A 24,446-nucleotide genomic window follows, 5' to 3' on the forward strand; every position below is an offset into this window, starting at 1 on the left:
TGGGATAGTGTCCCCTCTATTCAAGCCGCTGGTGGTCTTCTATGCTTGTGGAATAATTCAGTTTTCCATGTGGAAAGGAGTATAAAAGGAAATAGATTCTTATGTTTAGAGGGAAAATGGAAGAGTGAAGACCAGAGACTTTTCATAGTCAATGTCTATGCCCCTTGTGATCTAGCTGGGAAGAGAAATCTGTGGGAGGAGTTACTTCAGCTGAAAGAGTCCAATCTTGATGGTGCTTGGTGTTTCCTTGGAGACTTTAATAGCATTAGGAACCAGGAGGAGCGTATTGGTGTATCTCATAGGACAGCAGAAAATTCTGATACTTCAGAATTTAATGCTTGGATTTCTGACATGGATCTTCATGAAATCAGAGGTTTTGGGGGGAAATTCACTTGGTTCAGGCCCAACGGATCTGTCAAGAGCAGACTTGATAGATTCCTTGTTTCAGACCATTGGTTACATCTTTGGCCTGATACCTCTCAGCATGTTCTCCATAGAGACTATTCAGATCATTGCCCTGTCATTCTGAAAACTCAGCTAATTGATTGGGGTCCTAAGCCTTTTAGGGTGGTGGATTCCTGGCTCAACCAAAAAGGGTATCAAAAGATGGTGAAGGAGGCTTGGACTAAGGACCAGCAGGGTGGATGGGGGGGTATAGCTCTTAAAAATAAGTTGAGAAATCTCAGAAACAGCATCAAGCAGTGGAGTTTAATTAATGCTGATGCTAATATTGCCAAAATCCAGAGTCTGAAGCAGGATCTTAATCAATTGGAAACTTCAGCTGGTGATAGACCTTTATCAGAAGCTGAAGTCCAAGCCAAGAAATCCATTCAACTACAGATGTGGGAGGCCTCCAATGCTTATGAATCCCTCTTGAGACAGAAATCTAGAGAGAAGTGGATTAAGGAAGGGGATAGTAATTCAGCTTACTTTCACAGAGTTATAAACTTTAGAAGAAATTTCAATGCCTTTCAGGGTCTTTTCATTGATGGAGATTGGGTCCAACAGCCTAACATAGTCAAGGAGGAAGTCCATAAATTCTTTCTTCATAGATTTACTGAAGATAAGCATTTCAGACCTACTCTAGATAGAGTCTTTTTCCAATCCATTGATCAGAATCAGAGGGAGGAGCTCACAGCCCCTTTTTTTGACCAAGAAATTAAAGAGGCTGTGTGGAGTTGTGGAGGTGATAAATCCCCGGGGCCCGATGGCTTTAACTTCAATTTTATTAAGGCATTTTGGAAAGTTCTGAAGGCTGATTTCAGGAGATTTGTGGATGAATTCCACTTTCATGGGAGTTTCCCAAGAGGCAGCAACGCTTCTTTCATGGCTCTTATTCCTAAAACTAGCCATCCTCAATCCTTAAATGATTACCGGCCCATTTCTCTCATTGGGTGTATGTACAAAGTCATAGCTAAGCTTTTGGCAAATAGGTTGAAGGGAGTTATTTCTGGTATTGTTGATGAAAGGCAATCAGCCTTCATAAAAAATAGACATATCCTCCATGGGATTATCATTCTTAATGAAGTGGTTGAGGAAGCGTTGAAGACAAAGCACCCAGTCATGGTTTTCAAAGTGGATTTTGAAAAGGCCTATGACACTGTATCTTGGTCCTTCTTGGATTATATGCTATCCAGATTAGGCTTCTGTTCTAAATGGAGACAATGGATTGCTGCCTACCTTCAATCAGCAACCATTTCCATTTTAGTTAATGGTAGTCCTACTAAAGAGTTTGCCCCTACTCGTGGTTTGTGTCAAGGAGACCCCCTAGCACCATTGCTTTTCAATATAGTGGGGGAGGGTCTCACTGGATTGATGAGAGAGGCCATCCGATAAAACCTCTATAGTAGCTACTGTGTTGGGAGTCATAAGGAGCCTATTAATATCCTTCAATATGCTGATGATACTGTTTTTATTGGGGAAGCTTCTTGGGAAAATGTTCTGGCCATGAAGGCAATGCTTAGAGGATTTGAGATGGCTTCTGGCCTGAAAATTAATTATGCCAAAAGTCAGTTCGGGATTTATGGGGATTCTGTTAGTTGGGCTCATGAAGCTGCTCAGCTGTTGAATTGTAGGCAGATGGGTGTTCCTTTTCATTATTTGGGTATTCCTATTGCTGTAAAATCTTCAAGTCAGATGGTGTGGGAGCCGTTGATTAGTAAATTTGAATCTAAACTCTCTAAATGGAATCAGAAAAGCTTATCTATGGCTGGCAGGGTTACCTTGATAAACTCTGTCCTAAATGCTTTACCAATCTACCTCCTCTCTTTCTTTAAACTTCCTCAAAGAATAGCTGATAGATTGATCTCTATGCAGAGGAATTTCATGTGGGGAGGGGTCCTTGACCAAAGGAAGATACCTTGGGTCAAGTGGGATACCATTTGTCTCAACAAGAAGGAAGGGGGACTGGGTATTAAGAACCTGGTCAGGTTCAACGTTGCTCTGATGGGAAGATGGATTTGGGAATTATATTATAACCAGAATCAGCCCTGGGTTAGAGTTCTCAATTCCAAATACGGGGGTTGGTCAGCTTTGCAGAATCAGAAAGCTCATTGCAGGGATTCTCATTGGTGGAAAGACCTTAGGAGAATATATCAGCACAATGACTTCAAGATTATCCATCAGAACATGGCTTGGAAGGTTGGTTGTGGGGATAAAATTAGATTTTGGAAAGATATTTGGTTGGGGGAGGAAAGCACTCTGCAACAGAAATACCCTCAGCTTTTTCTGATTAGTAAGCAGCAGAATGATCTTATCTCCACCATGGGTAGCTTCTCCCAGAATAATTGGAGATGGGATCTGAAATGGAGGAGGCATCTATTCCAGCATGAGGAAGATGTGGCTGTCGCTTTTATGGAAGACATTTCTGCTTATACCCTTCAGAGTCACTTGAATGATAAGCTGATGTGGAAAGTTGATCCTAGTGGGATGTACTCTACTAGGTCTGCATATAGGCTTCTATCAAATCAATACAGATCTGCTCCAAATGGGATGAATTTCCAGATTATTTGGAAGCTGAAGATACCCCCAAAGGCGGCCATCTTCACCTGGAGGCTTCTCAAAGATAGGCTCCCCACTAGAGCTAATCTCCATAGAAGAAATGTGGAGCTGCAGGATACTACCTGCCCTCTCTGTCATAGTGAGCAGGAGGAGGCAGGTCATATTTTTTTCCACTGCAGTTTCACAATTGGCTTGTGGTGGGAATCCTTGAGGTGGATCCAGGTTATTGGAGCCCTCCCCTATTCTCCAGCAAGTCATTTCAGTCTTTTGTGTGAAGGTTTTGTTGCAGGAAGAAATCAGAATACATGGTGTGGATGGTGGATTGCCTTAACTTATGCCATCTGGAAGCATAGGAACTTGCTCATTTTTCAGGACATTCCTTTTGTTAGCTCCAAAGTTATGGATGATTCTTTATTCTTGGCTTGGTCCTGGTCTAAAGCTAGAGATAAAGCCTTTAATATCCCTTATAATCACTGGTCATCCAATCTAATGGAGGCCTTTGTTTAATCTGGGTTTTATCCTTTCGTTGGGTTTTGTGTTGGGATCTTGTATGCTTTTTGGGAGGCTGGCAGCACTGCTGCCTTGTGTATGCTTATCATCAGTACCCCTGGTACTGTATTCTCTTAATAATAATACTATATATTTCTGCCTTCCAAAAAAAAAAAAAAGGGTGTCCTAACCTAGCATGCCAAAGGTTAACAGTGCTAGGAGATGAAAAACCAGAACTAGATGTAACAATAGACTCTTTATTAGCAGTAGAAGATGTTGTTGATAATAGCTGAGGTCTGTGATCCTGGAGTTTGATGTTATGAAAAGAATAGAGACCATTAGCACCCACAGCACCTTGAAGGAGCACTTTATTGGTCCCTTGTGATTTGACAAGGCATAAGTGAGGGTGAAATTCAAAGAAAACAGCATTATCTTTAGCAAACTAACTAACACTTAACAAATTTTTCAAAATGGAAGGAACATGTAATAGCTTATTAAGTTTGAAAGTAATATGAGAGTCATTAGGAAACAAAAATGATGAAGAACCAATGTTGGAAATACTCAAACCTTCACCATTTCCAATAAAGATTTGGTCAGGTCCATCAAAATGTGACAGCTATTTGATATGCTGCGATTCACCAGTTACATGAAAACTAGCTCAAGAATCTGGAATCCATGTTGAACTAGCTTGACCATTACCCTGAGGTGTCGAATTGGTAAGCATCACACTAGGCTGGCTGGAGGACTGAGTAACTGGTTTAAAGTTAGGATTAATCCAAGTGTTTGAGGTCCTACCTGAGGCAATCGAATAAGGAATTGGTTGGAGAGTAGTTGGATCAACAAAGGTGAGTGACTCATGAGGTAAAAAATTCATATCAGAATGAAAGTGGCACACATTAGCAGTGTGACCATACTTGAGGCAGATTTGACACTAGAAGTTAGCAAATCTACCTCCACCGTGGCCTTTTCCAGAACCACCACGACCACCACCTCAATCAAATGAAGTATTACGACCACCGTTACTTCTACCATAACCTCCTCTAGAGCCACCAGAATCATTACCTTTATATGAGCTTCCATACGAATAACCTTGAGTGTAATTCAGGGATGGAGACGCAAGCATCCGAGAGTCTCGATTCTACCGAACAAGGCGAGTTTCGTGGCCATAAAGCAAAGCCTCAATCTCTGCAATGGATGGCGTACCTTTCTTGCTTTCAATCACAGAAACTACTGGTGCATAGTCCGAAGGTTTCAAGAATAGCATCGACATGCTCCTCATGCCGTACTGGAACTCCAACGCCGGCAAGCTCGTTGACGTAGCCTTTGATTTTGTGAAGGTACTCATCCATTGTTTTCCCTTTGAGTGAGACAGCACGCATCACGGTCCGTAATTGTCGTGCTCAAGACTTGGTGTGAAGGCTGAAATACTCGTGAATCTTCTCCCATACCTGATAGGAGTGATTCGAGCCTAGCACACGAGAAAGGACAGACTTCAAGAGTGTTGACTAAAGCCAAACAAGCAACGTTTGGTCCTGCACTTCCTAGGCTTCGTATTCAGGATTAACACGATCCATGATTCAATCATCTTTTGTGAGAAATTGAGGCGGAATGAATGGATTAACCACAAACCTCTGCAGCTTATGCAATTTAATGACTGGTTCGACATGTTGTCGCCAGTGTAGATAGTTGGAATCATCCAATTTCTCAGCTATTGTTGTCGGAAATGAATGTGAACTGAAAACTTGAGATGCGGAAGCCATGGATGTGAAGGTGCAGCTCGATAAATTGAAGAGAAGAACTTTTACAAAGAAACAAGCTCTGATACCATATCAGAATTAGAGAACTAAGTAAACAGAGAGAATAAGAGAAAACATTGAGAATAGAAAAGGGAAAAACTGATATTATTGATTCTGAAAAAGTTAGTTTTAATGCAGTTATGAAGGAGGTATTTATAAACCTCTAGACCTTGAAGCTAATCACAAACTAACTAACAACTGACTAACAATTCTGTTAAACTAACTAACATACCTTCCACCTTAACAACTAACTAGCATACCTAGGCAAACCCTTGTCTCAAACACCTACCAACATAATCTCCATATTTCCCTTTCTGTACAACCCTAATTTCGAACAAATTCCTGAGCTGCATCACTGAGCTTCAAGGCCAAAGGGTTATTGTGTGCATGGAAGCATTAGAGATATAAAATCATGGATGCTTCTTCAGCTTACAACTAAACTTTCAAGCCCAAAGCATTAATAGGTGTGTATAAGATTTTGTTATCCAATTAGGGATGAAATATTTTCCTAATTGTTGAAAGATTGGTGACATGAAAATGTTCAGTCATCAAATAATGACCAATATATCCTAGAAACAAAGTCTCCTAATTGCTTTGATCTCATAAATTATCACCCAATGAACAAATTATGCAATAAAAATCTTTTAAGATAATTGATGTTCTAGAAATATTTTCTGAACATGAAGTCTAAAGTAGGGGTTTTCTCATTAAAAATTTCTAAACTAGCCAATGTTTACATTCTGTCAAGGCCAATAAACATATCAAAAGAAATGCTAACCCAAAAAACAAAATAAAGAGGCAGTATCTTTCATGGCATTCTTCAGAAAACATACCTTCCACCTTAACTCCACCATTATTTTGGATCACGTTGGATGCCTTCTTAATTGTACTTGGGTAAGCTTTGCCACATGCTGAACCCATATCATGCATATAAATTACACTCAATAAGAATTTCAGTACAAAATGGCAAAAGCAGACTTTTCTCATGCTATATGATTGTACCTGAGGTTAACCTAGACATAGTTTGATTATTGATTTCTGCATTCTTTGATTCTTCATAGCTGAGATGTTATGCCAAAGAATTAGCAGAATCATAAATGATCAATTCAAATAATCATAGTTAATGGGTGAACTGTACTTTATTCGATCAGTGAACAAAGCTTCTTCTTTCAGAGTAAGCTCTGCAGTCAGAGAAAATTCTGCAAGAATAACATGTAATGGGTTTAATAATGCGGAACTTTAGGTTTAAAAATGACCAAACACATGTAATGGGCAATGAAGTTGGCATTACAAATTTACAAAAAAAAAAGCATAGAATTCTCTTCCGTAGAAGGTTTCTCCTCCTACTATTTAAGCTAAGCACCTCACTTTTCAAATAAAATCACCTAACTAATTGTATACCTACTTTGTAATTGTAATTATCTATAATACTTCCTGAATCTTATCAATTCAACCAGTTGGTTACATACTACGTATGTAAATTTATGGACTGAAACAAACTAATCAAGTCTCGCATGCAAAACCTCGAAAAGTTATGATTTTAGTTCATTGAGAAAGAAACCTTTCTTGGCTTCATGTCCCTTCGCCATGGCACAGAGTTCCACTTTGTTCTTCCCCATAACATGAGACAAATCCTGGGTATGCATATGAACAATTACACTGTGGATTCAAATGATGGTTGCATGTATACTATTAATTAATGACATAGTTCTCAAATAGTCTTACAGGGAGAGGAAAACATGGCGAATTCATATATACAGCATTATAGTGGTCAATACATTGAGATTTGGTTTTTGTTCCAACATATTCTGCAACTTCATTCCAATTCCCAAATCCATACGTTTCAATGCCCTATAACAAAAATTCATTTAGAAACACAAATTTTGATAACAAGTAATAAGAAAAGTATACATAATTTAACGTGTAATGCAACAGAAAAAAACAAAATAGAGGTGTTCCCCATCCTCAAATCTCATACCTCTAGAAGTAACAACTCTTCATCTGCATTCCAATCTGTACATATAAGTGGAAAAGATAGATTATCCTATACCAAAAAAGAAAAGGCTTGAAACTTAAATTAATACATTAATATATTAACCATGAACATGGATGCAAATATGCTGGAAACTTCATTCACAATGAAATTTTATTACTTTTATCTCAAAAAGTACAGAACTCTCATTCAGCTTTTATCTTCTTGGGAAGGCCAAAAAGCAAAGAAAAAGGAAAGAAAGATCATGTGCATTCTCAGAACAAAGTTAAGAAAAGCATCCTTCATGTGAGAAGCAATAAATTAGAATAGCTGAATGGGGCACAGACAAGAAGTCAGCAACAGCCAATTCCGACCCATTTAGAAAAATATTTCAAAGGAAAGAAATTGCTATATCATTATGCAATAATGCACAAAATTTACAGATAATTAAAACAAGCACTAATTAAGTAATTATTCAACAAATTATTAACAATCTAATTTACTCTACAATAAATATATAACGCTGCAATCCATGGAAGGTTTACCATAATCCGATATGGATGATTGCTTTTGTGAGGTGTCACCTCAGCACCAACAGAGAAGCACTCTAAGCAGAGGTCAAAATCTTGACAGACAACACACTTGATGCGAATCTTCCCCGAAATATCTTTGTTACAATAATTGCAGTGATAGAGAGATACCTTGCTAGTAGTTACTCCTTGGCCTACCACATTTAGTGTTAAAGAAAATGTTAATGGACCTTTTGGAGGGAAGGCAGGTATGGGTTGATAAAAAATCACCTGTAGGTAAGGTTTCTGAATTTTCTACATTCAGAGCAGCCTTTTTTCTCTTTGATCTAAAAACAGAAAGCAATGAAAGAAACAACATTACAACACGAGTAATTAAAAAATAATATGTAGCAGCTAGCAAGAAGCATTCAAGAAGAATTTCAATGCATACAAGGACATGCCCACAAACCAAAATCTACAACAAAATAAAATCATTAAAGGACAAGAAAAAATTATAAATTTATCTTTCATATGAGAAAAAAAACGGATTGTAGAACTCTTGAGTTTTGTTTTTCCTTATTTCCATCTTCAAACCTGAAAACAACCACCTTATTGACAAAATCATTTTAAGACTCCCTTGCATCCAAAATGTTGATCCTGTGCTCATGTACTCCTAAATATCTTCCTTAAATATATGCTTGCCAATATGTTTTGCCACAAAATGTTTTCTTGCCTAAATATTAACAACCTTTAAATACATAGATGGAATTTTCTTCGCAATTAAATACCTAAATGCAAGCCCAAAATTTAACATTTTTCATATTATAGTGAAGTAGAGGCCTGAGTCACATACAAAACAAAGAGAAAATTCATTATGATCAATAAAAGTTATAAGTAGTCACTCCACACTCAAACCTTAATCCCTAATTCCCTATACACCCAAATCCTCTTCATCACTTATATTTTGTACATTTTAAAACTTATAAACCAAGTCCCTCCACTCCTGCCACATATCTCCTGTTAAGATTCATGAGGAGAGAAAGAGAGAATATCTGAGAACGAGTTTTGTAAGAAAAAACTGTTTCTATATTCAGAAAAATTTATTACAGTAATGAGAAACAATATTTATATTGCTAGAAAACAGAAGAAAATGCAATTCAGTTGAACTAATCTGAAACTACCTAGCTAACAACTGACTGAGCAATCTAAACCAGAGGGCTTTGGCTACACAGCCACAAGTACAACCAACTTTACATTAACGGAAAACATGAGGTACACCAGTATATCTATATTTTTTTAGCATAACAGTATATCTCTAATATCCCCCCCCTCTTAAACTCAGGGTGGACGACTGAGGGCGTTCTTTCCAAACACCATGAGTTTATTCTGAGAGCTTCAAGCCATACTGACTGATTACAGAGCTTTGGTGAGAGAATCTGCCCACTGGTCTTGAGCTGCAAAACAGCAGACTATTAAGCTTTTTTCAGCCCCTTTTCTCCATTGAATATTAAATTAAAATCATACTCTCTCATCCTGTCCCCTAAAATATGATCTGTGGCTGCAGAATCAAAGATCCACTCTCCAGTTTTATGCTTAGACAAGAAAGTAAAGTGTTCATTACCTTCGTGAGCAAGTTTATTGTAGAAAAGCTTTTCTCTGAATGGGACTAGCAAGTTTGAATAAGAATTCTATACTTGGTGTACCTGACTAGAAGTATAATCTCATGACTGCCAATAATTAACCAAAGATCTTAATTCTGCTTTTAAGATTTGACTTCAGGGATGATGAATTGGCAGTGCTAAGGAACACAGTGGTCTTTACAATGTTTCTAATTCCCCCTCAAGGCTTGGTCATCCTCAAAATGTCTCCAATCCACAATTAAAAATTCCAATGTCCTTCTATGGCACAAAAGTCTTGGTCATCTTAGTTTTGGTTACCTGAAATACTTGTATCCAGATTTATTAATCAATAAAGATATTTCTTCTTTTAGTTGGGAACAATGTCTCCTTGCTAAAAGAATCACAAAAAATTATCCACCACATCCTTCATGAATCAAAACCTTTCCATGTTATCCATGCTGACATTAATAGGGACCCTCTCAAGTACCAACACTATTTGGGGCTCCATGGTTCTTTTCAGGTGACCATACTCATGTTTGTTGGGTGTATCTTTTAGAAGAAAAATTTAAAACTAGCAGTCTAGCACTATTTTTAAACAGTTTCATAAACTTGACATCAATAGTTTTCAATCATTTATTCATTTATTTGTACCAGCAATGGAAGGGAATCTTTCTCAAGAATATCTTTTTCATAACCTTGTCACCAATAGTTTTCAATCATTTATTCACTTATTTGTAATGGCAATGGAAGGGAATCTTTCTCTCATGACATCAATGATTACTTATCTAAACATGGCATCTTTCACCAAAGTTCATGCAATCATAAACCTCAACAAAATGGCATCACTGAAAGAAATTGGCATATTCTTGAGCTTATTCATGTTCACCTCAAATGTTCCAAACCACTTCAGGTGGGTTCCCCTACAAACCTCTTCATTTCTTGACTTATCGTAAATATTTGAAAAAGGCCTTTCAGTTAGTCAAAAAATTCGAATCTCTTCCACCAAATATATTTGATTGTACTGTCTTCAATCAAACTCTAGTCCTACATGGGAAAAACTTGATCCTAGGTCCCATAAACATGCATTCCTTGGTTATTCTTCCACACATTTAAAGCATGACGGAAACTTCAAATTTCATAAGTCAGTAATTGAAAATGGGACATTTACAGATTTACCCTTACTACATTCGAACTAAATTACAGGAAATAGATGAGCTCAGAAATGCCTTGTTGAAAATCTGAGTTTAAGTCTAATGTTGGCAAGGTGGGAATGACTAATATCTATTCGCCAGCTTGAAAGGAAGTGCCAAAAATCAACCCCTAAATTTTAGGAGAATCACAGCAGCATCTCATTAATTGAAAAGATTACAATCAACTATTCTATTTTTATTTCATTGCTGTAATTTTGGGATCCCTGGTAAATTCTAGGAATACTTGAACCCCTAGCTTTCCACTCCTTTCATGATAATAATTATTAATTTCTATTTTTTAAATAGATTGTCCCTCCTGACATAGGGTCAAAGATCCGCCACCAAATCCATTGATGAAATAATTTTTTCATACTTTGCTCATAGAAACTATCTCATAACCTCCCAGTCACTCCTTATTCACTATTATAAACATCATCATATAATTCTCTCAATTCAGAAATGAAAACCAAAACCAAACCCTCTACTTCAATCTCCAAATCCACCATTCAAACAAACCCTAAGAATCTCAAACAATAATGTTCCATTCAAACAAAATTGTTCATGTGAACATATAAAACCACCAAGTAGTAGTACTCTTATGTACAAAACATACCATGCCATTGACTCCAATGATAAAAGAAATCAGCATGAGTATAACATTAACGAGAGGCAGAAAAGCACCTTCCATAACACATAAACTCCCAAGTCCAATGAAGTCAACAAGTCAGTGAAAAAGTTGAACATTGTAAACCCTTAATTTACTTAATTTCCCTTGACCCTCAAGCTTAATTAATTTCACAGTAGCAAAGTCCAAAAGCAAAAATTGAAACAAAAGAAAAAAGGCATGGCACAAGTATATCATTAACGAGAGGCAGAAAATCACGTTCCATAACACACGACATGACATGACACCTCCAAAGTCCAATGAAGTCAAGTAAGTGAAAAACTCGAACATTCAGAAGATTATAAACCCTTAATCAATTAAATTTCATTAGCCCCGAAGCTTTAATTAATTAATGTCACGGTAGCAAAGTCCAAACGCGGAAATTGAAAGAAAAGCGCTTCTGGCAATCGGAAACAAACCTGTGGTTTGGGTCATCGTCAGCGGAGCGCAACGCAACTCTGGACCGACCCATTTCTCCCCCTCTGAAACTGAAGCCTTGCCGCCAAACAATATTGTTTATGGAACGGCCCTTCCAATAATTTCTTTTTTAAACTTTTTTGGTTCTTATACTTTTTTAAATTTATGATTTTTGTCCATGAACTTTTGTCTACCCTCAAATTTTTATTTTATTCGATGTTTTAATCATTTTTGTGTATTTTGAACGTTAAGTAATGATCTAATATTTTATTTTATTATGTTTTTTGTGGTTAAATATTGTCATAAATACACTTGTGTCATTTCTTCTTCTCACGCTTTGCAATTAAGACGACGCAATTCACATACTAACTATTAATCTTACTACAATTTGATATAATATATTCATATAATATTAGAAAACAATATCAAAGTGAGTTAAGTCTGAGGTAATTTTTTCCACCTAAAATTGCACCCAATCCGAGTAACCTTATCATCCGACAATGATTCTACATATCCAAAGTTCATAAATGAAATGAATGCTTGGAGTCTACATGCGTTCCGGTGCACTTTGGATTCTCAACGTTTCGTGTGCATATACTGTTATCATAAATGCTCCATCTTTCCAATAAATTTGTTGGGTTATATATCAATCCAACAAATGATTCCTCATCTAAAAGCCTCATTCACTTTTTGAGAACACTCAAGTATGGTATTTTTGTTTACTCTGCTTCTGATTTGTCTATTACTCTTTTATGTATATGCGCTTATTTCATATCGGAAGCTTATTTGTATCTTTAGGATCTTGGTATGCTCCATTGGATGTATCTCTCAAACGCCAAACTTACCAAACATAGATTGTTGCTATAAGTGTAATTATTTGTTTGTTACATTTACTTTTTTTATTTTGTTCGTGTAAATATGATGCCAATTGTAATTCTAGCCAACTCTATTTATATTAAAAAAAACAAATAATTACACGCATAACATATTCCTGTCTGTTCATTTTCGAATGATTTTAATGATGAGATTCCTGAAGTGGTGAATGTTGACTTCTTGGCAAACATATTAATTTGTTGTAGTAAATAAAATGGTAAGATCGAGAGTCGAGACTACATATACTCTACTTGTACTCAGAGGTTATATATATATATATATATATATATATATATATATATATATATATATAAGTCATTAATGAATCAAATCGAATCTTATTCATTGATTACACATAAATATAAATTGACAAAAATTAAATACAAAGTGTAGAGTTTCAACCCAAAAGATAAGGTGCATGCACATTGGAAATTGAATTTTTATCACTAAGGTTTAGGTGGCTTAAATGCAAAGTAGAAGATTACATTTTACTATATGAACCTTAGTTGAATGGATGTATTGAAAGTTGTTTTTGTTTAAACTTTCAAAAGAGCTTATTTATTATAGTTAGTGGCAATCTTCACTATATATAGAGAAGAGAATTAGTAGAGAAACAGCACATGAGGAGAGAGTGTGTGAGAAGAAAGATTATAAAACAAAGTCACTTTGTTAAAGGGTACAAGCTGTGGAAATTAGAATTGGGTGAGACAAGATGTATCATCAGCAGGGATGTGACCTTTGATGAGAGCAAAATGGCAATGCTAAATAAGGAGCAGAAGGATAACAACTCAAGTGGTAAGAGTACCAATTTTGAGGTGGAGCATTCTGAAATTTTAGATCATGGTAGTGGAGATGCTATTGATTTCACTGATCAAGGAGAAGCTGGAGATAATGAAGAGTTGGTTACTCAGCATGACTTGTCCAATTATCAATTGACTAGAGATAGAGAAAAAAAGGGTGATAAAGCCTCCAAAGAGGTATGGTCATGTTGATATTATTTGCTATGCCTTGAGTGTTGCTGAGGAGATTCAAAATTCAGAACCAAAGACCTGGAGGGAAGCAATTGAAAGTGAAGACAGCCAGCTGTGGCTTCAGGCAATGAGTGAAGAAATGGAATCTTTGAGAAAGAACAAGACCTAGATACTTGTGGATCAACCCAAGAAGCAGAAGGCTGTTGGATGTAAGTGGATTTTCAAGAAGAAATAAGGTATTCCAGGGGTAGAAAGGCCTAGATTCAAGGCAAGATTGGTAACAAAAGGCTTTACACAGGTTGAAGGAATTGATTACAATGAGATTTTTTCACCAGTTGTGAAACATTGCTCAATAAGAATCATACTTGGTCTAGTAAATCAATATGACTTGGAACTTGAACAACTGGATGTTAAAGCAGCTTTTCTCCATGGAAATCTGAAGGAAACCATTTACATGAACCAACCTGAAGGTTTTGAAGAAGGGGAAAACAAGGTGTGCTTGCTGAAAAAATCTTTGTATGGACTAAAGCAAAGTCCTCGAATGTGGTACCTGAAATTTGATGAGTTCTTGATCAGATATGGCTTCATTAGAAACATATATGACAGTTGTGTATATATCCTGAAAAAGGGGAAGTGTGTGTTCTTTACCTTCTCTTATATGTGCATCCTCATAGCAGGTGCCAATAAGGAGGAGATTAGGCAACTCAAAGAAAGCTTGAACACAGAATTTGAGATGAAAGATCTAGGGTCAGCTAGGAGGATACTCGGGATTGATATTCATAGGGATATAGCAAAGGGTGAACTATTCTTGTCCCAAAGCAATTACCTCAAGAAAGTGGTGGAGAGGTTTAGGATGCATCAAAGCAAACCTGTTAGCACACCACTTGGTCATCATACAAAGCTATATGTTATTCAAGCACCAGAAACAGCTGAAGAAAGGTCTAAAATGAATCAAACACCCTATGCCAGTGGTGTTGGAAGCATAATGTATGGAATTGTTTGTAGCATACCTAATTTGGCTCATGCTGTAAGTATTATAAGCAGATTCATGGGAGATCCTGGCAGCGCACATTGGGAAGCTGTGAAGTGGACACTAAGGTATCTAAATGGATCTTTGAAAGCTGGTTTAAGGTACAAGAAGACAGCACACGAGGCAGCAGTCACAGGCTATGTAGATGCAGATTTTGCAGGAAATGTAGACACAAGGAAGTCCTTAATAGGATATGTGTTTACTTTGTTTGGTACAACAATCAGTTGGAAAGCAAATCAACAATCAGTTGTTGCTCTTTCAACAGCTGAAGCAGAATACATGGCCCTAGCTGAAGGAATGAAGGAAGCAATCTGGCTTAAAGGTATGATTAATCAACTTGGAATAGCACAAGCTTGTGTCACAATTCATTGTGACAGTCAAAGTGCCATTCACTTAGCAAATCACCAAATGTACCATGAGAGGACAAAGCACATAAATGTGAAACTACACTTCATCAGAGATGTGATTGAATCTGAGAAGGTGAAGGTGGAGAAGGTTTCAACAGAAGAAAACCCAGCTGATATGTTCACAAAGTCCATCTCTAGTGTCAAGTTCAAGCACTGCTTGGACTTCATAAATTTTGAAGATGCCTAAAGCAGATTGGTAGAAGTGCAGCCCTGAATCACAAGGGAGACACTTGCTAATTTAGAGTCAAGGTGGAGATTTGTGGTGTGTGACTCAAAATCACAAATGGCACAAGTGAGAAGACTTTAAAGTAGTGCTGTCATAACTGTTTTTAGTTATTATAACTAAATTGGTTTTGGCACCAAAGCATAACTAGAGTGTACATATATATTCTTGATCATGTAATGCAGTGGGGGGGGGGGGTTTGAAGAGGCTGAAAATAGAGAAAAAAAACTGTAGAAATCAGAGAGTTCTAAAGGGAGGTAGTGAGCTAGGTGATTGAGAGAGGTTTTGTTAAAAGAGAAACCAAGAGAGATCAAAGCTAGTTGTTGCTTGTATTAAACTTGTAATTTCATGATCAATGTGATGATGAGGAGCTGCACTTTCCCGTGGATGTAGGCACATTGCCGAACCACGTAAATCTTTGGGTTCTTGCTCTGTTGTGTTTGTTTGCTGTGTTTTCTGTTTTTCTTTTTTGATCTTGTGCAGGTTTAAGAGTTGCAAAACTGATTCAAAGAACCAACATGTAATCTTAGCATGTAAAAGAAATGTTTTATAAAAGAAGGTAAGATATATAATGTGAAAATAATTATCACGCATGAAAATATCAAAGTTATAGTCTAATACTAAATTTAATTATTTATGATATATAATAGTTTTGATATTTTGATACTTTTTTTAAACTCAATTCAAACTTTTCTCTCTCTCTTTTTATAACATATTTTATTTTTCTTTTATCTACTTCCATGAAATCTCTTCTTCTTACCATGCAAGACTGTACTAATGATCGACTTTCATGTACTTTAGGCTACCCCACTAATAAAAACTTCAACTATGGCACATTAGCATCGTTGCTTCATTTTCATTTGAACAATGCCGGTGACACTACTAAAATCTAGATTTTTTAAGACACATTAACTACGACAATAATAAAGGAAACGTCGTAGATGGAGATGCGATGGCATTTTGTTAATTTTGTTAAAGTTTACAACAACATTTATTGCAAGGACCACCTTCAATAATGAGGATAAGTAGTACAACGACAATTATTACAAGAGCTTATAACGACCGTCTTTGAATAAGGTTTTAAAAATTTCGCAAAATGACTACTAATTTCGTATAGCTATCATGGGTCTCAGTCGCGAGCGCGTAACCTAGTCACCTTGCATGTCTGCTTCTTCCGTTCATCGTCTTCCAAGGTACTTGTGTACTCCCTCAAAATCCCGTTACTTTAATCTGTTAATTTGTCTTCGACTTTAACTCTGTCACCCTCATGTTGGATTTTGTGCTTGCTTTGTGCTTACAATCACCCTCGAACTAAAGGTTTGAATGTTCTATTCAATCTCTGCGAAGCAACGCCAAAGAAGTTCATTTGTGAAGTCTCCGTGAAATGTAAGTAGCCTTGTCTGTCAATGATTGTTTTCCTTCAATGATTGAACAATGCTTGAACCCATTGTAATTGTCGCGCATATGCTACCCCTGTCCCCCTATTTGTGTGCGTATGTGTTTGCCCAATTTAACTTAGTTATGAGTTTGGTTCAATTGAAAATGGCCGATTTGATGACCATACCTAGTTTAGTTATGTTGGGTGTTTAAGATGTACTACATAAATTGTTGTACTAATTTAGGACAACAGTTTTTTTTTTCTTGCTGTTATGGTCTTTGCGTGTAAGTTGAAAGAAATGTATGTATCTTTTTGTTTGCCTGTATGTTCAAAAATTTCATTAATTATAGAGTAATTAACCTGGTGAAAGCCAATGTCGCAAATGAAAGGGACACCAACCTGTGCCGTAGAAGCTTTGATTCTATCTTCTGAGCCAATCAATGTAGAGTATACCTCTAAAGGCAGTTATCCTGCATTCTGTCCAATGCCACAACCAAAGGGTAACTAATTGCTAACCCTAGCTCCACCCCCATAAGCCATATTATAACAAATGAATGTTTTGCATGTGGGTCTCTCAATTAGGTGAGAATGCAGTCAAAGTAAGTTAACAACAAAACTTGAGGTTTATGTCTTAATTTTGAAACAAACTTGCATTATGTTATTCTAGTAGCCAAAATCATTATGATGTTATTTGTTAAACATGTAATTCAATGGAAGGTGATATAGAAAAAGATGGTGTTGAACAAGCAGACGAACCCACTACTACAAAAAAACAGATTTAACATCGGAGGCTTAACATCGGTTGTTAAAAAAACCGATGTTAATGTAAGCGCGGTGGCATAATTGTAAATACCGTGTATCCGTTAACATCGGTTTTGTGAAAATCCGATGTTAACGAAGTGACGTTAACATCGGTTATTGGAAAACTGATGTTAGCATTGATTAGTTAACATCGGTTTCCCAATAACCGATGTTAACATAAGTTTGTTAACATCGGCTTTTGAGAAAACCAATGTTAACGTTTGATAAGTTAACATCGGTTTTTTTCCAGAAAACTGATGTTAACCTGAACATCATGTTGTTAACATCGATTTTTTAAAAAAACCGATGTTGAACTTATATTTTAAAAAATATAGTGAGCCCTATGAAGTTTGCGATGTCTTCTTCTCCATCTAAGCTTTCACGCTCTCTTCTTCTCCATCTAAGCTTTCACGCTCTTTTTTTTTTTTGCATCTAAGGTCTCTGTTCTCCGTCTACCTTGAATCTCTTTCTTCTGCATCTACCTGAAGCTCTCTGTTCTCCAACTACCTTGAAGCTCATTTCGTATAAGCTCGAGCATCGTTTCTGTCGCACTCGAGCATCGTCATAACTCTCTGCTTCTTCTCCTTCGCCACCTTACCTAGGTATGTTTTGTCTAATCCTGTATAAATATTTGATTGCATTCATGTATCACACACTTAGTGAAGTAAACATGACTAGGGTATCTCATATTTAACTGAATCTCCCTTACCCTTATTGTGTTCTTGTATAAGAGGTGCACCCCGTAGGGCATTGGATAGTTGATCGTACGAGTGCGAGTGTATGGCTCATGTCATCATTATAGAAAATGTAAACTCTTAAAAGGTTGATAACAGGGTTAGCAAAGAAGCAGAAGGATACTTTGGATAACTTGCATGTTTGAATGAGATTATTTTGGGATTTATTTTTTAGTTTTTGCTAATTTCCTAGGAGAGCTTTGAAAACAAACTATTATTTCAATGAATGTTTGAATTTGTTTTAGTAATTGTAACATTTGCATATTTCTTTGGCAGTTCATGTGTACTTTAGGAGTTGTTGAAGCTGTTGTTGTTTCTTTGAATTGTGCATAGTATATTGACTGTTATCTTACTGATAAATACTCTAGGATTTTGAAGTGCTCATCAAAGAACATTTTAGGAGGCAGGGTCAAATTAAAGCCAACTTTGGTCTGCTAACTCTGCCCAAAGGTAGCAAGAAGTGTAAAGGTTCTCATATAGTGTCAATGTTTTGATTCCTAGTATTTGTACCCTTTAATTTCTCTTGTTTAAAAGATCAATTCACTTCTAGGAGCTTGAAGGAACAGAATTTGGTGGGATTTATTGAGGGTCAACTATCCAATGCATGTATAATTCGAATTATTGAGGGTCAAGATACCCTAGAGACCCTTGTGGAGCTATGGAGACATGGCTTACATCATTGGGGAGCAATCTTGAAATCCCAAAATCTGGTGTTCATACCTTTGTGCTCTAACAAATCTGTTTGTTCACTTGATAGCAATCATTGGAGAAAGAACACTATATCTGCTTGGTGAATCTTAATCATGAATAGAAACTAGAATAGTATGCCTGTCACATGAATAACTAACACTTTTAATAGCCAACAAGTAGTTTGACATACTTTGGTTGAGAAAAAGCTGAATTAGTTTGTTGTAGTTGAAGTTGGTTTGTCCATTGGTGTTGTTGTGGAAGTTGTTTCATTATATCAAGTCCAGGTAAAGCACATTGTTACTACTTGTTATATATACATGTATATGTGTAAATCATGTATTAAAACCTGTATTAAAACACTACAGCCAAATACAACTACCAGGTACGTGTTAAAGTCCTAGAAGCTTCAAGCTAACAGAGAGTTGAGAAGTTTGTATAATCTCACTTGAAGCTGTGGGTTTTCATTGATAATTTTTACATCTGTTCAAGCTTCCTTACTTGAGAATGTCTCTGAAATTGCTGGTTTTTTTACCATATACCCAATCTGAAATTTCTGCTTAAATGTATGTCTTTATGAAAATTTGTTAAGGTGATAATTAGAAGGATTAAGCCATATATAGTTTAAGTGCAAGGTTCTAAGGCCAAAGTATTATTTGGAAACAATAATTGTCTTCATATCAATTTGTTACCCTTCTCCGAGTCTTCCTCTCCTTAGTTGCCATTTTCATGGCCACCTTACACTTTGGTTGACTTATATATATCATCAAACCACTTAAAGCACAAGCACATGTTCTATCTGACAGCAACTCCTAGCCACCTCACATAAGGCATTTCATGCTTTTAGGATTCGTTCGTTCTAGTTAAAAAAGAATGAAAAAAAAACAGTAAAATAAGATAGAGTCCATTCCTAATAAGTTATTAAGTGTATGCCATAAATTAAAAGGAATATTTAGTGAGAAATTGTTTGAACTATAAGGTGTAGCCTGTAGACTGATAAAAAAAGTTATATATCTATCAAATTGTCTTATGCAAAAGCATATTGACAAATTATGTGAAAAAATCATAATTTCCTTGAAACATTGTGGTAATAGGAAGGATAGAAATATCCTAACTTTCTAGAAAGAAAATATCTTTCATGCCAGGTCACTAATCAATTATAGTAGAAACTTAAACTTAAAAGTGTTATTACAAGGCAACTATGATTTGTAATGAAACCATTTTCCTTCAGTTTAGTATCAATATTCTAATGTTATATATCTTAACTTTGTCCCCACTCCCATGATTTTTTATACGATGTAGCACTAATTTTATATGCATATATTAATAAGTTGATCTATGACCTAAAATATAGAATGTAGTTACCTGATAAACAGTAGATTCAAAAAATTCTTTTGTTACTCCATGATTAGAAGATTCCACTGTAGAAAAGGCAATAGCTTCCACAACTTTTTTGTTAAGGTTTTTAATTTCCACATACAAAACTTAGGAATAAGAATCATGACTGAAACCAATCATAAAATGTAGCAAAGCCAATATGGCATTCAATTGAATCAGTGCATATAATTCTCTGAGTGCCATTAAGGTAGTAATATGTTCCCAAAGTAAAAAAGCAGTTAGTTGTAGCATTCAATAATTTGAAAACAGCTAGAACATAAGCTTAACCATGCTTTTGTTCGTTGTTATCTTCTTTTGGGTGTAGTTTTTTCTATATGATCCAACAAGTTGAAAGTTAATCCCAATCTGAAATTTTCCAACTTTCCACAGACCATCCTTGTGACAGCCCATTTGGGGGCACTTTTCCCAATCTTGCATATATGCCTTTGTCCACTAAGAGTAGCCCGATGATCAAAATAAACAATGCCTACATCCTTCTGACAAAGGGAACTAAGAAAAACAAATGGAAATAGTATGAAACTATTGCTAAACTATCTTCTTAGTTTAAGTTAGAACTACTGCTAAACAAATGGAAATAGTATGGAAATAGTATGAAACTACTTCTGTTAGCTGTCATTAACAGTGTTGCATGTTGCTACTGCCATCCCCAAGGCCACTTCCACTTGTTCATTTTTTAGTTTCCTTTATCAAATAAATGTTGGTATTATCTAGTTTGATCACCCAACTACTCTTAAAGATCAGAGGCATATCTGCAAGTCTAGGAAGAGTGACCTGCAAATGGCCTTAGTCAAGGGTTGTCTATGGAAACTTGATAAATTTCCAATTGACATTAGTTTTCAACTTGTTGTTTGATCATCTCAAAAAACTACACCCAAAAGAAGTTATCTCCTTGCTTGTCATTGAACTTTGTCCTAAAGTTAATGTTGCCTTGTGGCTGAAAATATAGAAAATCGTACTAGTAGTTGAAACTGTAATAAGAAAAAAAGAATTCAAAAACAATTACAATTAATATAAACTCTTAAAGATCACATAATTACACAATACCTGAAAATATAGAAAGCATTAGTTGAAAATAAAATTTTAAAAAAAGGAATTTGGAAACAATTAAAAATATAACACAATTAAAAACGATGTATATATAAATTAGTTTTAAATTATAATTACAAATAGTGAAAATATTTTTCTTTTCTTTTAATCCTCTGGATCAAATAAAGCATTATTCACAAAGCTTACCACAACCATTTTGGAAAACTTAAAAAGTTGTCTTTTATCATATAGCACAATTATAGTGACTAAGCTAGCAGCACCATATGTCAAGTTATATGTGTTGTTATAATTAATAAATTGCATAGTTGTTGTTCAGCCCCCCTTCCTCGTGCATTATTATTACTATTATTATGATGATATATTAGGAAAGGTGTGTACACTAGTCATTAATTAGTGAGGAGGATTTAATAACACACCACTTGTGTGGCCAGTTAGACAAGGAAACTAGAGATAGATGGGTGGTCAGGTTTTTATTGTAGGTGACTAAACAACCACCTTCAGCTCACATGCCTTCTTTATGTGTATTAAAAGTGAGAGTAAGCCCCTTGGAGAAAGAACAAATGAACTGAATGAGAGAGTAACAAGGATGAGACTTCTGACAATCGTCAATAAAAAATGAGCCAAATTCAATATAAGTTTTGTGAAATCCCTATTTCACACGAGAGTAGTACCACAAAGAATGTCCCATAGTTCTGCTTGCATAACTGAACAATCTCTCCAATAAGAGCAGTGCAAGCCAGAATAAATCTTCCCTTGGGATCCCTTAAGAAGCTTAGACAAAACCATCAAAATTAACTTGAATCCAATCAAAGGAAGGGACCACCCATTTGATCCCCGTTGGACAGAACCAACAGATTTGTAGCAACCAAAGCTTCTCAACTGACAAGGCATCATAGTAACAACAACTAAACAAATATCGAATTCAGCTTTTTCTTATCAATACAACTGAAAAGGAGAATTTAGTATCTAAATCAACTTAGTGCGATTCAAATTATTAGAATTTGCAGTCCCATAGGTTCAGAGTTGATAAAATTAATTTTATACCAATAAAGGAAGTTAAAATACATATCTAAATTAAATCTCAAGCATGCACTTTTTATTTGATTTTATTAGAAAGTACAATTATTAAATTCCTAACTTTAGCCGATAAGAGAAAACCAATGTTTCATTCGTGGACTGATTCTACAACACACCTGCATTTAGCTTGGAGCATGGATGCACCAAACTATAGGACCATAGATTTTGTCGATGTACAAAATTAAAAATTTATAAAACAACTATGATGACAAAGAATTAGAGAATATCAACAGTAAGGTTCATGAATCATGATAAATAGCTCTTGATATTTGTCTTACTAAACTAACCACCCACTCTTTGCTGGATGGTATATTTGATATCTCAAAAAAAAAATTAAAACATTTTGTCAAACAAAAGGAAAAAATAATATGAAAAATTGTCAACATGGTAGTAGTTGGTACCTCACCAAATATTAAAAATGTACACACCAATCAAGGATCATTTACAACATGCAACCAAACCAACCATCTTTGTCAACGTCTTCAATTTTTTGAAATAAAATAAGAAAGAAAGCAACAAACTCATCAAAACTCCCTAGAAGAACTCTGCCACACCTCAACACATTGTTGATCCTTTCTAGTCAAGAACATGGTGCTCCCTCCAAAGGCCAAATTGGTAATGTTGGCCCCACCCATATCCCTCACTCTCCCCATCAAGTTCTTCTTGAAGATCCTCCTACTGTTCCCAGACCCCATAACAACCTTCGACCACAACTCCATGTCACCACTCTTGGTGCAAAACACTTGATTCCCCTGCGTTTCAATCTTGAAACTAGGCTTGGATGCCTGATAGCACTATTAGAAAATATGTTTTCTACATCGGTTATTTATCACTTTCTACATTGGTTTTTAACCGATGTTGAAAGTGCCGATGTTGAATGTATTATCGTTAACATCGGTACCAAAAAATCGATGTTAACGTTAAATTTACAACATCGGTTATTTAAATAACCGATGTTGATAATAAGAATTACACCCAAAAAAATGTATTAATGTTGACAGTTAACATCGATTTTTTTGGAAAAATCGATGTTAACGTAACTTAACATCGGTTTTTTTTTTTTACAGAAAATTGATGTTAACATATATGTTAATGTTGACAGTTAACATCAGTTTTGATGTAAGCTCCATTGGATCTTGTTTTCCTAGGATCTTCTTCATCAATGGATTCCTTTGCTTCTTGGAAGATGAATGGCAGCGGAATGGAGAAGGAAGAGAGAGAGAAGACGCCACTTCAAGGAGAAGATGAGTCTAGAAGAAGCTCACCACCATAGGAGGCCATGGATAAGAGCTTGGAGGAAGAAGGAGATGAATGGAGAGGGAGAGAGCAGCACAAAATTTTGTGCTCTAAGAGAGCTCTGAAATCTGAAGTTTAATTTTCAAATGATCAAAGTTGAAAAAAATGCACACACATGACCTCTATATATAGCTTAAGTGTCAAACAAAATTGGAGCGAAATTTGAATTTCAATTCAAATTTCACTTGAATTTGAAATTGAATTTGTGGAGCCAAACTTTGGAGCCAAAATTTCACTAATTATGATTAGAGAATTTTAGTTATGGTTCAGCCCACTAATCCAAGATCAATTCCAAGATTCTCCACTAAGTGTGCTTAGGTGTCATGAGGCATGTAAAGCATGAAGGACATGCACAAAGTGTGACTATATGATGTGGCAATGGGGTGTAGTAAGCAAATGCTTACCTCCCCCTCTAAAATTTAATTGGATTGTGCTTCTACCAATTTAATTAAATTTATTTCCAACCACACACATCAAATATTCACTTAGTGCATGTGAAATTACAAAACTACCCCTAATACAAAAACTAGTCTAGGTGCCCTAAAATACAAGGGCTGAAAAATTCTATATTTCTAGGGTACCCTACCTACATTATGGAGCCCTAAATACAATGACCAAATATAATGACATCCTAGTCTAATATGTACAAAGATAATTGGACCCAACCTTGGCCCATGGGCTCAAAAATCTACCTTGAGGTTTATGAGAATCCTAGGGCCTTCTTTAGCAGCTCTAGCCCAATCCTGTTGGAGCCCCTTGCTCATGGCTCTAGTGACTGGTCCCTTCCCAGGGAGGATTGCATCATTCCCTTCCCCTTGAAGAGGATTTGACCTCAAATCTGTTAGTTCCTCCTCCTCAATATCAGCTC

General features: G+C 36.0%; 1 protein-coding gene across 2 annotated transcripts in view; it reads right to left on the reverse strand.

Annotated features, from left to right (window-relative positions):
- The window catches only part of LOC114401216 (transcriptional adapter ADA2-like), a 28,053-nt gene extending 16,261 nt beyond the window's left edge, over nucleotides 1-11,792 (reverse strand). For both annotated transcript variants that reach the window (XM_028363680.1, XM_028363679.1), the window contains exons 1-9: nucleotides 11,659-11,792; nucleotides 8,058-8,113; nucleotides 7,803-7,981; nucleotides 7,264-7,329; nucleotides 7,011-7,136; nucleotides 6,847-6,919; nucleotides 6,424-6,484; nucleotides 6,288-6,346; nucleotides 6,119-6,196 (exon numbers count right to left, since the gene is read on the reverse strand). In XM_028363680.1, coding sequence (XP_028219481.1) covers nucleotides 6,119-6,196; nucleotides 6,288-6,346; nucleotides 6,424-6,484; nucleotides 6,847-6,919; nucleotides 7,011-7,136; nucleotides 7,264-7,329; nucleotides 7,803-7,981; nucleotides 8,058-8,113; nucleotides 11,659-11,711 — 751 coding nt within the window. In that variant the 5' untranslated portion in view covers nucleotides 11,712-11,792. The remainder of the gene's footprint in view (nucleotides 1-6,118; nucleotides 6,197-6,287; nucleotides 6,347-6,423; nucleotides 6,485-6,846; nucleotides 6,920-7,010; nucleotides 7,137-7,263; nucleotides 7,330-7,802; nucleotides 7,982-8,057; nucleotides 8,114-11,658) is intronic.
- Between the last annotated feature and the right edge of the window lie 12,654 nt (nucleotides 11,793-24,446).

Source organism: Glycine soja, chromosome 20 (assembly GCF_004193775.1).
Source record: "Glycine soja cultivar W05 chromosome 20, ASM419377v2, whole genome shotgun sequence".
Taxonomy (NCBI): domain Eukaryota; kingdom Viridiplantae; phylum Streptophyta; class Magnoliopsida; order Fabales; family Fabaceae; genus Glycine; species Glycine soja.